The 15,786-nt window shown below is 36.5% G+C and overlaps 1 protein-coding gene across 3 annotated transcripts in view; it reads right to left on the bottom strand.

Moving 5' to 3' along the window:
• Positions 1 to 56: 56 nt before the first annotated feature.
• TRAPPC10 (trafficking protein particle complex subunit 10) overlaps positions 57 to 15,786 on the bottom strand; it is a 44,359-nt gene continuing 28,629 nt past the window's right edge. For 2 of the 3 annotated variants that reach the window (XM_056328615.1, XM_056328617.1), the window contains 10 exons: positions 14,432 to 14,946; positions 10,572 to 10,713; positions 9,243 to 9,401; positions 7,944 to 8,173; positions 6,660 to 6,760; positions 6,085 to 6,211; positions 5,044 to 5,214; positions 3,543 to 3,720; positions 2,951 to 3,145; positions 57 to 2,131 (listed from right to left, as the gene is read on the bottom strand). In XM_056328615.1, coding sequence (XP_056184590.1) covers positions 1,893 to 2,131; positions 2,951 to 3,145; positions 3,543 to 3,720; positions 5,044 to 5,214; positions 6,085 to 6,211; positions 6,660 to 6,760; positions 7,944 to 8,173; positions 9,243 to 9,401; positions 10,572 to 10,713; positions 14,432 to 14,946 — 2,057 coding nt within the window. In that variant the 3' untranslated portion in view covers positions 57 to 1,892. The remainder of the gene's footprint in view (positions 2,132 to 2,950; positions 3,146 to 3,542; positions 3,721 to 5,043; positions 5,215 to 6,084; positions 6,212 to 6,659; positions 6,761 to 7,943; positions 8,174 to 9,242; positions 9,402 to 10,571; positions 10,714 to 14,431; positions 14,947 to 15,786) is intronic. The other variant, XM_056328616.1, reaches the window with a different exon arrangement.

The following is a 15,786-nucleotide window of genomic DNA, read 5'->3' as shown; positions in this document are numbered from 1 at the left end:
TAGATGAAACAGTCGCTCCTTCAAACAAAAGAAAAACGGCCCAGTCACAGCAGCAGAGCAGTTGTTTTCTTTTTAAAACATGTATATTTAGAACTGTAACGCTTACAATTTCATTAAACAATCTTAGTACAATGTGTTTAACAGTATATTACAGAACAATGTGAAAAATGATTTAATAGCCAACCATGAAAATGAAATTAATTATAATACCTGCAGTGTCAAAGTCACTAACTTGTTACCTTTTCCAGTCAAAGAATCCCAGCAGTCATTCGCGCTAAATGATGCTTTGGGTTTTATCCAGAATAAAATGGTATGATTTCCACAGAGAAAGGGCATTCCTTCACAGAAAGAAGATGCATAACAAGAACATTTTCAGCTACCAGGTCTACTTTATACATCTACTTAGACATAACTTTTTTTAAAATAATTGTTAAAAAAAAAAAAAAAGTTTAGACCAGTGCAGGGTGCCTATTCTTTTTTCAACTTAATTGCGATTCTTTTTGGAAAGAGGGTTTGGTTTTTTTCTTCCCCTTTATAATTTAGCAGAACCTGAGTATAGAAAAAAAAAACAAACCAACAATGAACTTGTCTAATGAGCAGTTCCTCACTTAAGTTTTACTGACAAGTAGTTGATACAGGACAGTTTTCCTCTGTGGAGTCTGTTGACAACGCACCATTATAGATCTGCAATTAGAAAAGGTCATTCTCACATTAAATGCACAAGTTTCAATATCAGAAGCAGGACGTCAGAAGGAGTTGTAATTTTTCCAGTCACAGGTGGATTTGCAACATTCACAAAAATTACACTTTTTTTTTTTTTACATTTTTCATATTTACATTTCAGATATAAATAATGAAATTCTTTAAGTTACATGTTTTAGCTTTGCTTCACAATTATTCTACATCTGCAAGCTTTCCTATATCAAACCAACCTCTTTCTTCCATCATGAATGCGGAAGTCTGGCCTCTAATCAGTAATAATTACCCTAAGCCTTTATGATGAAAGGTTGACTGTTCAAGTATCGCATCATATTGAAATTTTTGCCCCAATTTAAAAATTGGGGCAGCAAACCAAGCCACTTAGAAATGGTAATAAAAGAAATTAATCTGGGAACTTAATAAGCCAAATAATTTATTATTAAATTCTATCAATATCTTTCTTTGGTAAGAACTATGCAAGAGGATGACCCAACCCCTACCCCACAAAAAAAATCATATAATATGTGACATCACAGTGTCTACTCTGTGAAGGAGAAAGCCTCAGAAAATTAAGGAATTTTGTTCAGTTAAGATTGTTTATAGCAGTAGCTCTTCCATGCATCTAAATATGCAAACAATGGAAGTTTAATATTAAATTGCAATGGCAGGAATTAACAATGATAAAACAAACCCCCCACAAACAACAGAAAAACAACTATTACACCAGTGGATGTGTTGTATGCTTTGCTGTGTTTCTGGCACATGTGTGGAAAAGCCTGTAAATTATTACATAAAAATCCAAAATTTGGATAATTATATCATCCAAATCTAAATTCTAAAATATGTAGGAAGCATGAAACAAATCTCTCGGCTGCCAGACGAAACTAAAGAAGTGGTCCAAATATCTGGATTTTTTGTTTTTGTTGCCCTGTGTTGTGATGCAGGATGTGACTGAAAGGAGAAAACCCAGTAGCTTACACAAAACATACTAAAGTGGCAATATAAACTAGCTGACACAAGCTTCACTGTACATTTAAATTGATACAATTGTCTGGTGCTTCCATGGCCGGTACATGTTGAGTGCCATAGGTCTCCTTAGAGTTAGAATGTTACAACAAAGACTAATCAGGTCATAATCCTTTAAAGTGCTTTTATATCCAGTTTCTAAAGGGTTTTGTTTTCGTGCCAAGCTGTCACGTGATATTGACTTCCAGAACATGGTCGTCCTTGCTGGGAATGACAAGTATTTGCATACCCGTGCTGCAGTTGAAGACCTGACCAGATGAAAAGGATTGCAGACGGGGCATTGGCAAACCTTTGTGTTCCCCGCTAGCTGCAGAATGCAAGCTACCTCTGCTCCTTATGCTGCTGCTGTCAGCTTGATCATCCACATTCTTGTCCACAGACAGGTTATCATTTTCAATCCAGCTATCTGTTTAAAAGAAAAACCCACAAGTTTTATTCTATGGAGTGACTAAACAACTTCAAAATTATTTCAGAGCTCAGACGCACAGTCAGCTTACCATATGTTAACAGTGACTGATCATCTCTGCTGAGGTAACAGTCTGTGCACGCTTTTGGGCAGCAGCAGATGTAACAAAGTGAATTATAATGGTTTCTAAGGAAAATTTAAGTAGCAATACCTCACATTTGTCACAGGCTAGAAGGGTGCATGCTGGCAGTTCCTGGAGCTCTGCTGACAAATGGTAAGTAGCTCGTACAAGTGAACTGTCACTACAGCTCTAGGATTACTCCACAGTACAGATAAATACTCTAGGTGGCTATGGTAATTTAAACTCTTCATCTGACCTGGTTTATATGCCACAAATTTTCAGCAGTTCTTTTAGTTCGTACTTAATCCTTTCAAAAACCAGGGAAAAAATTCAAAGCTAATGAAGACACAGTAGATGTGCAGTTTACAGACAATGAAACTGAAGGATTAGAGGGTTATAAAATAGTTTTCACTTGATGATAAATCCAGTGACAACTAATTTGCACAATAATCTTTAAAGGAAATATAAGAAAACAATGCACTTATTCCTCCTCACAAATTAAGGCTGCAACCCAATTTCAATGTTCTTGTAGCGAAATTTTGTAAGTTTCAAATCAAAACTGTAAGTGAAGGTAAGTAACAAAGATATCTACGATATAGAGGTCAATACACTTCCTCGCCTTGCTTTTCTCTTTACATAAGAACACAGGAGAAGCAGTATCATTTCTGTAAGTAGCCATGTAGTCAAGATAGCTTTACCAGCATCGAGTTGCATGGAGTGAGCAGAATGGTGAGGGAGGTATTTAAACAATCTGACATCAGGAAAAGGTAGATAGCCAGCAAACAGCGGCATCACTTCCATGTGGACTTTGTGAGTTGCTCGAGCTGCTACAGGCATAGATATGACTCCAGAACTTTTTCCACAGACTGCCCAGTTGCTACTGTTGTCAACAACTGTAAGAATAAAGAGCAAACTCTATGAAGATCTTTTCTGAAAAATGGAGAACCTTCAGTATAGTTTTAGAGCAGTTTTAAAGTCAGTATTTTAGCAACATCTAAAAGCCCACCAAGCTTTTATGTGTGAAGAGCTGTGCAAGGTAAGAAAACAGCCCTACACAAAAAGGGACCGTTGTTGGGCCTCGAGTGAGTATCTGTCCAGTCTGTACAGCATTTATGTTCCACTCAAAGATAGAGTAATGAGGTAAAAATAGTCTAGCAGAACAAAAACTGCTTTACTGAGCAGCCACACTCACAATACAAGAATATATGCCATAGAAAGTTTGGCACTTGTCATTATCAAGACAAAACTAATGGGAAATTTTGACAATATGCTTAAGAAAAATATTCTTACCTTCATACATAAGTTTTGTTGTGCAATATCCATCTGATTCTGTTAATGCTTCATCTCTGTCAACCTCTGAGAGGTCAACAAGTCGGGTGATTGACACCTCTAAAGAGCAGAGTGAGCCTGTTTTACAATACTCTGCCCCCAATGGTGGGAAAATTTCAGTTTTCACATGATACAATGTCTGTCAGGAAGGAAACAGAGCTGTTACCAAGAAAAAAGGGGCGTTTCACTTTTGTTTAAAATGTGAACTGGAAAATTGATACAGTACAAACTTTACTTTTAATATCCACATCCTGTTAAATTTTTATTGCAAGATTCAGTTATAAGTAATGTTCACTTTATTATCTTGTTCTGTTTGAGAATATGATCAAACCAAATTTGATTCAATTATTTTTGATGCTAGGTGTGAGCACACCATTTTCCCCTCCACTTCTGTGCTTTAACTCAACCTTTCAATGGTCCTAAAAGGACACCAATATTCTTACTATTTAAAAAAAAATTTATTAGTTACTTGGCTCCTCGCTTTCCAGACACATCACTCAAATCTTCAGTAATACAGGGGAACTACTTCATCGCTCTTAACCATCATAGTCCCCAGAATAATGATACCAACATTATCAAAAAGCTATTTTTTAATTACTACAAAATTAAGTTTCTGCCACAGCCCCACACCCCCACTGTTTAATGTGGTTAGTCCTCTTTAAGAACTCCAGAAAGATGCTGATATAGGTGCCAACGATGCTCGTTACATGCCAGTAGGTAAACAAATACCTAAAATATTGCTCAGTGCTAGTTTGTAATAAGCAGGTAGAAAACATTAGCAACACTGAAAACAGACAAAAAGATTTAACCAAATTAGAGTCTTCTCATGTTGCTACTTTTTACCCAAGCATCAAAAAAGGTAACACAAGACTGAATTTAGAAATGTGATTAAATAACGTTGACAGAATTCCTTTAATAGGAAGTTTTATCTAGCCTATAAGCTTCCTAGCTGATCAAAGGAATAAAAAGTTTGTTCATACAGGGAAAGAAGAAATGTTCAATATAATGGCCTAGAAAACCTTAAGTATTTCATTAGAGGAGCTCATCTTAAGCACTACAAAAACCAGCTCAAATGTTTTCAACAGCAAAGATTTTTAGGACATTGCAATTTGCTTTGGAGAGTGCAGTCCCAAGCCAGCAGGGGAAACAGCAGCTCAGTAACCTAAGGGCAGTCTCCATGCCACAAAGTGAAAACACTGAACAAAAAACAAAACAAGATCAAGGACATTTGTGTAAGCATTATGTCTTTTGTGTCTCCCTCCCATTCCAGTGGCAAGTATAGGATTCCATTCTATTGTATCAGGTTTCAATTCTATCATTCAACAAACTGGCTTTCCAATGATTTTAAGTAGGCATCAATCTCATTATGTAAACAGAAGTTTTTTTAATATATTTCTTGACTTTCCATATATTAGGAAGCCATACTCAAGTTAACATATGCTATACTTAGAGGAGTACTTACAAAAAAATTTTCCACTTGGAATTCATAAGTGAACGGCTTCAGGGTAAGAGAGGGTTCTTTAGAGGTAGCTGGACAAAAGCTGACTGAAAACAGGCACTGCAAGGAGAGAGGAAGCTCTTTTGTCCACTTCAATTCCCATACAAAGAATATTGATTGCTTACTGTATATGACCTGAAAGAGAATGTTTATAGTATTAGTTCCTTCCTTCCTTTGAGAAAGAAGTGGAAATGCACATACACATGTTTGTCTGTTCTGGCATTAATACAGTTTATAAAAACAAAATTACCTATTTAGTGTTAATTAAATCATTAGGGAAAATACGCATCCCAAACAACTAAGAGTGAATCATTTTAACAATGCACATCTAATTAAAAGTAGGGATACACTTCACTGTCAGAATCAATGTTTCAAAAGTGAACATTTCACATTCAAGTATGACGAAAAATAGTTTATTCAAAAGTCAAATTTAATAAAGATTATTAATAAAATTTGTATATACTTTTCCTAGGTACCAAGAATGACCTATTTAGTATCGTGTTCAGACAAGGCTGAAAGAAACTGTTTTGCAACTTGTTTACAGCTGTAAACAGTCAAATTGGACTGCAGTAAAATAGGGAAAAAACAGAAAATAGTAAAATTGGAAAACAGTCTCTATCTGGGTTTTTTTCCTAAAACCTAATGACAAATTGCAGTTATAAGAGGAACAAATTAAATTTTAACAGTGATATTTGTGATACTACATTTGTACAGCTGTTGGTCAAGCAGGTACGTAGTACTTTACATGAGGCAAACAGACAAGTTTGAAAACTTATATAATAATCTTTGCAAGTTTTAGAATTTCATCTGAGATCTGCAGGTATAAACGCCTTATAAAGCATCTGTAAGAATCGAAGTTACTCAGAAGACTACAAAGGTCTGACATAACTCAGGCTTACTTACTACAAAACCTATATGCAGAAGTGCTAATAATTGCACTAACAAGGACTTTCATATCTAGCTGTCCTGGCAACAAGCTCATAAACCACCAAATGAAATCTTTACCTGTTGAGATTCAGGGTTGAGAGGTACCAGCTGCAAATCTGTACAATCAGCAGAATTTTTTAGGCTGTTGTCTGAAAGCTGGAAACAGAGTTCTGACAAATTCTGTACACAGACTTGCACATATTTCCTGAAAAACATGACACAGTTTGTTCAACAGAAGTTGAATAGTTACATTAAAAGAGTACATGTCCATAAAATTGTCTTCAAATGCACAGCTTAAGCAATAACAGAATGACAGGTATCTTTGTTTCTTTCCATCTTTTCACCAATGAGTCTGTAGAAACAGGGCTGTAAAACATCCTCTTACTTATTAAACAAAAACAAGTAACTACACAGAAATAGGCTAGCCTGGTTTATCTTGTGGTCTTATTTCCAAAATAGCTGAAACCATGGATTTGTGTTAATGTTTTGAAACAACACTAGAGGAAAGGTGTGCAAGCTTCCAATGGGAAGCTGCATAAAATAACAAAAGCCCAACTTTTTTTTTTAAAGGCTGCTATAAATATTACTTATGAAACTCCGGCTCCATATTCTGTAAGAAGAAAGAAACAATAAATACTTAACGAGTACATTACCGTTTGCCAGCTGACAATAAGGAATGCTTGGCATTAAAAGGTATGCAGAATGTTAATGCAATAATAGTGGAGTAAATCGACCAAGGACAATCAATGGTTACCTAAAGGAAAAAAGGAACAAAGTTCTTATTCCTAATGGTCTTTGGCATAGTGATTTTGCTTTTCTTCTCATTTCTAAGCAAAACCTCTTTCAGCAAGTCTATGTCTAATGCATCCAGAGGGGGAAGAAGAAAAGAATTTAAAAAAAAAAAAAAACAAACAGTGTATCAAAAGCTACTCTGACAAAATATTACACTTTTGTTTTCCTGCGAGTGGGATGAAATCTCAAAGAAGCTTTTCCTGAAGACCAGAAATAAAAGAAGGGGAATAGAAGAAAAAAAGATAAAAGGACACTAGCAATGTAAATATCATCTCAATACAATAATCTGGTAAAAGGTCAATATCTAATAAATCACTATAAGATCTATTATTGTTTAAACACAAGCTCAAAATAGTATTTAATGTATATTTGTTTTAACTTGAAGCAGCACACAACTGAAACTGTCTCCTGAAGTGTGGATGCTGCCATTCTTCTAATTGTAAAGCGTATATATTTAACAATATGGTTTTGGGGGTGGGGGTGGAATTGCCACATCACATTTTAGCAGTGCTTGTTTAATAGCTCTTTTTTACCCAACCCTTCACACATAAGGATATGTAGCAGCACATTTGGTCAGTTTTAACACTGTGTAACACTTTGAAAGGTGATGGTTTCAAAATCATTTCACTGTCAGCTGAAGAGCTTCTTCCCATACTACCCCTTTTATTGACCCTTCATAATGAAAATTAAGAGGAAAAGTTACCTCCAACTAAATAATGTGACAGCTTTAAACACTACAGTGTGAAGTACCCCAACACAGCACACAGATTCTTTGCAAGTGGAAGAAATATCTTTCCCATGATTCAGAAGGGAGAATTTAAAGACCACCATGCCACCTTTTATAAAGGCATGATGTCTTAACCTTCATCCTATATAAACTGTGAGTGTTAGAACATCAAAGCTCAGATTACTAGCCAGAGTAACAGTTGGCAATGTAGTAAACATAGTGTGTACTTCTGCTTATATTTACGTTTTCTTTACATTTATAACATTTGCTATGATTTTTACATGTACACCTTTTAAGAGAAAATTAGTTCAATGCAAGAAGGTTCCCCTCCGCCCCATCACCACTACTTCTATTTTGTGAAGCACAGGCCCCTGTGATCAAATAGATTTCATAATAAAAACATTAAATAACATCTTACTTTTTGGTCAACAGTAGCCATGCAGTTGTCCTGTTTCTGCTTCTCTTTGTTTTTTCTGTGATCTTCTTTACTTGTAGTATTTTCTTTCTCCACTGCAGCTTCTGTGGCTGATGGCAAATACATGACTTCTAGTTCAAATTCAATCACATGATATGCAGGAGCCACTGGCAAACTGATGCTTGTGATCTTTTCAGAAGACTGAATCCTTAATGATGATTCTGAGATCTTTTCTATAGTTGTGTAGAATGGGGGGGGGGGGGAGTAGATTTAAAACCCATTCATCCCTTCCCAATTTTCATTTCAATCTGTAACTACATAATGAAACTAGTCTAAAAAGTCACAGCAAAATATGTGGTGTCATAACCATTTCCTTGCAAGACCTCCATGTTTGCGAAAACAGCACTAAGAAACCATGTTATATAACTCCGCAGTAACCTAATCAAATGATCTGTAATTTGCGGATCTTAAATACCACCACTGTTCACAAATTCCCAATAGTAACATTCTATTCTTCTTAAAGTGCAGGAATATAGCAACCCCATTCTGTCTAATAGTCCCTTCCAGTGTTAAGGCAGAACTACGAGGGCAATTTGATAACAAGCTTCAAACTAGCTGAAGAGCTACTTCAGTCCATCGTATGACACCTACTGAAGTTTTTAGAACATCCTGTATCTCCTTAGTCTCATAACTTCACTTCAAACTTACAACTTACTGAACCACGCACATCAGTACTCTTGGTCACCATTATCTTTAAAATGCTACATGAGGTGCTTCTGTATAGTCTATTTTAACCTTAATTTCATCAAGTCTGTTAAGACTGTTCTTCCCACTTATGTCAAAGTTGCTTGTGTTTGAGCAACTGAGGAGACTATACAGTACTTATGCTCTGGGAAAAAGGGAACTAGGATGTCATCTGCTAAATGAAACACTGGCCAAGGGAAATGTTCCTTTTACATAATGCGCTATGTAGAAACCTACTTACAACTACTGCACAAAAAAAATCACCATCCTTCACTTGGAAGTCCTTCACTGACCTCAGCAGCAGTTTCACCATGCTACTGAATTTCATCAATGAAAGTAAAAGCTGTCCAGCTATGTTTGCTGAAAAGTTCATACTACTACTATGAGGATGAAAATTTAAGACCTTTCTTACATTGAAGTACTCAGCTGCAAGTCCCTAGAATTGTTCTTAATAATGACTACTGAAAAAGACAGCATCAGTGTTCTTAATACTGTAAGTGCAGATTTACTGAACTTTCAGCCATTTCAAAGAGTACTAATGTTTACTTCATCGCTTACCCCTGGTGTTGGAATAGATCGCTGCCTTGCTCTCCGGATGGTACAGAATAGGCATGGCATCTGCGTTACTGAGCTGCAAAGTATCCCCATTCTTCATTGTGTAGTGACCAGTAGTCACCGTGAATTTCACCTTCTGGGGAATGCCAGCCAAAAGGCTATCTGAAGAAGGTGGCAGAAATTGGTAACAGATTCCAGTACTCATCAGTTGACAGTTACGATGCACTAGTAAGGCTTGTTAGCAATATTCCCAGACAATTTCTCACACACGTTAGGGTAACTTAAACGCATAGGGCTTTGGCGTCATTCAACACATTAAGCCTAGTTCAGATACACTGGTGTGGAGAAACTGATTGTTTCAACTTGAGCGACCAGAACCACTGTTTCTTGGACGGATTTGATTAGCTGGCTCACATACTGTGTAGCTCTGGGAGCACAGAATTCGGTGAAATACAACAATCCCGAACAATTTACTAACTTGTTGTTAAGTTCCCCAAGCTGTAGACAGCTTTGTATTTTTGCACCTACAATGCCAGTCATACCCACATGCTGTATTTATATAATCAACATAACAAGAATGCCAGTATGCACACAGACTCTCAAATATCTGAATCACAACTATTAATTTCACAGGGGTATCTAATTTGATTAATGCCCAATATGCCTGTCCTTCCTTCACCACACACTGCAACCCATGTAACTTGAATGATATACCAAAGGCGTATCAGCTCCTCAACTGCCTCAGTTAAGAGCCTGAAAACAAAAATCACTATTAACTATACTATAGAACTATAGTGTATATAAAAATACATCTTCATTTACAAACTTCAATAAACTCCACAACACATAATGCCCAGCTGTCCATGAAACCAATGGATGTATTCACTATTAAATTTTAGTAAGTTCACATTATCATGTCTAGTCGAGAAACCCAGTTCTTACACATTTCTTCTAAATACCAGAGACAGCAGTGTCACAGAACTAACCAATAGAGAGCTCAGGCAATTACAAATTTAAATATTCACTTCTCCTAATCACTGTGGCAGCTCAAATCATACCTGATAAATTTAAGAGACACTAAATGTTCAAAGTCATGTTCAAAAGTGACACATGTTCCAAAGTCAGGCACTGGAATTAGTTGTTGAAAACTAGCCATCACTGACATAGCATACTTGACGGATAATTTGAAAAGCAAGAATTTATTTTAGACTCAAAATTAAGAGCAAAGCAAAATAATTCTGAATAATATTCAAGCCAGAAAACGCTTTATCTAGTCCCATGAGAGCATAACAGAAATCACCAAAACAACTTCAGCATAGCAACTGTACCTACCAGTCATCGGTTCCACTTTTAGCTGGGGCTCCTGAGAATATACATCGTACTGCACAATTGGGTAAATATGAAGAAGGACAAACTGTACTTTCCCCACTGAAGTGCACAGCTGCCTGAGTGTGTATGTCCCAGGTTCTTTGGCCTTTGAAGAAAACATTTGAATGCATCTTTCAGTTTAGGAAATACTTACAGAATAAACCCTCTACTAGAGAACAGCATGTATCCAGCTCATTTTTATCAGATACCTTGCAACTGTAAATTAAAATGACAGACTTGTTCTCTGAGTAAGTGGTAAGATTTTCACAAAGGAGCACCTTTTACGCCATTAAGATAGCTCTAGAGCGCTGGCTGATTCAAGAAAAAAACATAAGTACCAATAGTCAGAATAATTAATATAGTAGCTATGCTGTCAAATTGTTATTCTGGGGTGCTTTTTCTTGTTTGTTAGTTGACACCCCCCCCCCCCCCCCCCAAGGGCCACATATATTAAAATATAATTATATTTACTAAGTACTGAAATTATATTTAGCAAGCAGTAAAGCTTATTTGGCCAACATTCATAAAAATCCTACAACATTTATACAAGGCATGGCTTTCAGCTCAAACTATCGATTTCACACGCTCCCAACCCATACCCTGTGTAAATACTTACAAAGAAAGTAGCACATGCGTATTTAATATCAAACTCTTCCCTTACCCTGAATAATGGCATTCTGGATGTTTTTTTGATAACCTAAAAAGCAAATCTGTAACATCTGCTAGTATATTTATTCTTGATTCTATTTGCTCTTAGCTACTACTGCTAGGGAATGGGAAATATTTTCTTTTTCCATGTGCCATTTTACCAAGTGTAACAGATAAATATTGATGCTGGGTATAATTCAATCTAAAGAATATGATTAGAAGTTATGGAGAAAAGCTGTAACAACTTAACATTCAAACTTCACTTACACAGTTATTTACAAATCAAATCCTGACTGAAATTCAGTATTACGCATTGTGATGTTAAAGTCACTGAATTTTACCACCTGAATATTTTCTGTTGAAAAGCATGAGTAAAGTCTTTCATAATACAGATATACATACTTTAAATCTCAACATGGGATGGGAACATCAATCTGAAGAATTTAGATAATGCTTTCTGATCTCTTTCAAAGCTTGATAAAACACTGGAAGATTGCTAATCAGCATAAGTAACACTAATTGTTAGTCTAAAATCTACAGAAAGAATCAAACCGCTTCTGCACCATAGAAGCACAGTCATTCCTCTCTCTGCAAAACAGTGCGATTAAGCATCACTGTAAGAAAATTTAGAAAGCAAGTTCTCGGCAACTTCTATCCTCTGGCCAGCCATGTAATCCACTAGAAGTGACACAGTATACTACTACAATGATAATGGATTTTTAGTAAATACTTTGTAAATACTGCAGGCCAAATTTAGAGAAGCTTTCACCATGTTATCTAGGAATACGCTGCCAAAATTGTAGCATATTCAGATTTTCCCTTTAAGGACAGACAAGTCATGCTTTGATCAACTGTACAAAGATAAGTAGGATTCACACTGAGCAGTCTTCCCAAGCAAAGTTCGTTCTTTCAAGAAAGGAAGGTTGGGCAAGTAGGAGAGTTATAGGCCTCAGGTTGCCCATCCTCCAACAGCCACCAGAAGCATGCAGAACAGGGCAAATTTAAAGCAGAGCTATATCTATCTTTTCATCTGTATCTCTTCTTCTGTGGTTTCAGATTGGTTCCTGATACCACTAAGCCAAAATACCTGCTCAGTCTCCAACACCTTTCTTCTAGTAAGGCTCCTTCACCCAAAATCTAATTCTACATACATGTTAATTTATTTTCCAGGAAAGTACATTTGCAGCCACCAAGACCGCTCACATCTCCAAATCCAATTGACTTGTCCCAGTCCTTTGAAAGAATCAGAAACCTAAAAATTAGGTCAGTAAGTAGTTCAAATGACATTACTGCCATATCATCAGAGACTTGAACTCAACTTCCATCTTGAGATACCTGCCATCTCCACTGCTTCTACAGCGTATGTATCACATGTACCAAGCACACCTCTCTAGTGCTTTCTGCCTCAGCACTGGAGGAACTGAAAGGCAGAGTATGTAAGAGTGAAGCTTTCTACAGGCTAAGCAAAGTCCTAAGATAAGACAGAAATTAACAATTAAAAAAAGAAGGAAAAAAGAGAAAGTTAAAATCTCAGGTGTGGAGCACCTAAAATAGGTTAAAAGTGCTAAAGAAACCTCCTAGCCAGCTCTGTCTAGCTATCAAATTTTAGTCATCAAAAGCAGCTAAGTATATTCTTATTTCAAAATTAGTTTAAAAAAGGCACTAAAGCTAATTTAAATCAATTGGAAAATGGCAAAGCTAGCAGGTGTATATACCATATGTGACTGCAAAACACTCTCCCCTCTTCATAGCATCCATACCCTTTCCAATATACAGGCTGGATAATGCTCATAAAATGAAGCAGCTATGAAAGACCTATTGCATTCCTCATTGTTCTGCCCCACCTCTTGTTAATAATTCAGTTTCTCAGTATTTTCTCACTCAGATTTTCTGATACTCATTGCTGTCGTATTGAACTCTACTAAATACTTCCCTGTGAAGGTTACAGAGATGGGAAGGGAGATATAAGTCCTTAAAGAAACCCAAACAACAGAACAACATAATTGAGGCCAGAAGCTCCTACCCCTGGAATGCCAAGCAGATGGTGAAGTCTCACTTTTGAAAATGTCTGGCATTTCACTACCTAGGACTAAGTCGGCAGGTAAATGCCTTTCCACATTTCATTAAAACAAGCAAACAAACCACAGATCAGCAAAGTACAAGGCCACAGAATGAGTGGCACTTTAAAAAACCAAAACCAACCAAAAAAACTCATCACCACAACCAACCAACGGGATTGGTACTCAAGGCATGCTAGTATCTAGCTACTATGCATCTAATAGTAATGTAATGTGAACAGAAGTGATAAGTACTACTGTCCTTAAATATTTCAGTGATTACTAGGAATACTTAGCTTGCTGGGGGAAGAATGGGAGGAAAAAATTGATTACTCCAAGTATTAAGCTAGCTTAGAATGCATGTGTAAGTCAGAAATTGAGAAAGTTTCATATATAACACTATATGGCAGAAGCAGGACTGTAATGCATTTTTCAATGATGGCATTTACGTGGTGACACACTATTTTCACTGGTTTTGCTCACGCAAATTTAGTATTCCTGTAGCAGAAAAATCCTTACATTCTTGTCTTTTCATTCCTTATGTGATTAAAATGAATAGTGGGGGCAGTTTTAATTCTGACATCTTCTACATTCAAGTATTCGAAGCTGAGCTTAACTTTGTCATAATTCTTGCAGGTAGGTTTACTACATCCACTAAGTGAAAAAATATTCTACCACCCTCCACACTGAAGAACAGGCTATCAATGAAATTTAACCACACAGTCACTTATTAAGGGCTAGAAAATGCATTCCCATCAACATTTTTAAACATTATTCTGAATGAGCTCAACAGCGAAGGCAGACTTCACGAACAGTACATTACTTTGTATATGAATTTTTGGCAGCAATAATCAAGATGTTTAAAACAAGTTTTGGAAGGCTGACTCAAATGACTGCAAATAGGATGATCACCTGTACATTCTGGCACAAACAAACCAGCCTTCTTTCAAGGGAGATTTAGATCCAGAACAACAAAAAGAAAGCTACAAGGGGAACGGCATCACCCAGACTGTAACAGGAAGCAATACAGGTACCACTTGCCAGCACTGTGCTCTTCCTCACCCAGTGTTTTAGTTATTCTTTCATGAGTGCTACATTCACTCAACTATAAAAACATACCTGAGTATTGAATATTATTTTATTGACTCCTGGTTCCAGTATTAAGTTGTTGCATTTCAGCACATGAGCCCCATCTTCTAAAGTCATCCCTGAGGGCATATCCAGCGAACTACTGCTCTCTTGTCTTCGTAGCAGCATGTGCACATTTTTGCAAATAATTCCTGCTGTGTTCAAAGAGTTATCCGAGGGACTCCGTTCATACATTTCATATAGCTCCAGTGCTGGCAAGTTGTTTCTTGACAAAGGAAACCCTGCAATTTCATATGGAAAGCTGATAACACCATTGGAAGTTTTGTGCTTAGTGAGCCACTCAGCTGTTTTTCTGTAACTATTTTTTTCAATGCTGAAGTGAACATGGATGGCAATCTGATCCACTTGGACAGGTATGGGCATTTGGCTCAGCAAAGTCAATTCAATAGACAGCTTTCCACCCACATGGACAACAGCATTTGGAGGGTCAAAATGTAGAGTTTTCAACTGTGCGAAGGAGTGCATAGGCAATATAACCTTTTGACCTGGAAAGATAAAATCAGGGATTTTATTCTCCCATGCTGCTGGAGATCAACAAATCTTTTCTCTTAAAAAATTTAACCTCTAGAATTAAACAGATCAATGACTTTTCACAATAAATCAATACTTTAATATTTTAGTTTTATCTTGCATAGAAATGAGACTTAAAGATGCTGAGATTTGTTTTCTAACAGTTACAACTACTACAGTTTTAGTACTCTGGCTATTAAAGACAACCAAACTAAAATACAGGGTCTAAAGCAGAAGTTTAACATTTCACTAGGATATAAAGTGTTCTAGAAAAACACAATAGCATAAAGTGACAAAATTCCCAGAGCACGTAAGTCAAGGGCAAGTACAAGTTTAAGAAACTAATGATCGGACTGGTGCCTTGAGCCATCAGCATTACCATACGAAGGTTTTTCATTCTCTTTTCTAGATTCCAAAATCCAACACTGAGGCAGTACGAAGCAAGTCTAAAATAAGATATTATTTATGGTATATCCATTCAAGAAAAAATTCTGCATAAAAATGAATAGTCCTTAGATCTACAAGAAGTATTCTGTATGAATTTGAATTATGATTAATATCTGAAGACAAGGTCTTACTAAAGCAGCAGAAAGAATAAAGAGAAGAGGTAGGATGGTCAAAATAAGCTGCAAGTGGACAGGTACAGATCTAGCACAAAACCCAAAGAAGTATCATCACAGAGCTGCCATCTGCATACCAGCAATGTAGAGCCAAAGATAAATTAGCAGTTGAAAAAACCCACCCCACAAGACATATTATGAGCTGTCAAAGCAGAGAAACAGATACGTGAAGGAAAACAAAGACTCTCCAGGATG

The sequence above is a fragment of the Falco biarmicus genome, chromosome 2 (genome assembly GCF_023638135.1).
Source record: "Falco biarmicus isolate bFalBia1 chromosome 2, bFalBia1.pri, whole genome shotgun sequence".
Lineage (NCBI taxonomy): Eukaryota > Metazoa > Chordata > Aves > Falconiformes > Falconidae > Falco > Falco biarmicus.
The sequence above is the reverse complement of the archived record's forward strand: the minus strand, read 5'-3'. Positions and strand labels throughout refer to the sequence as shown.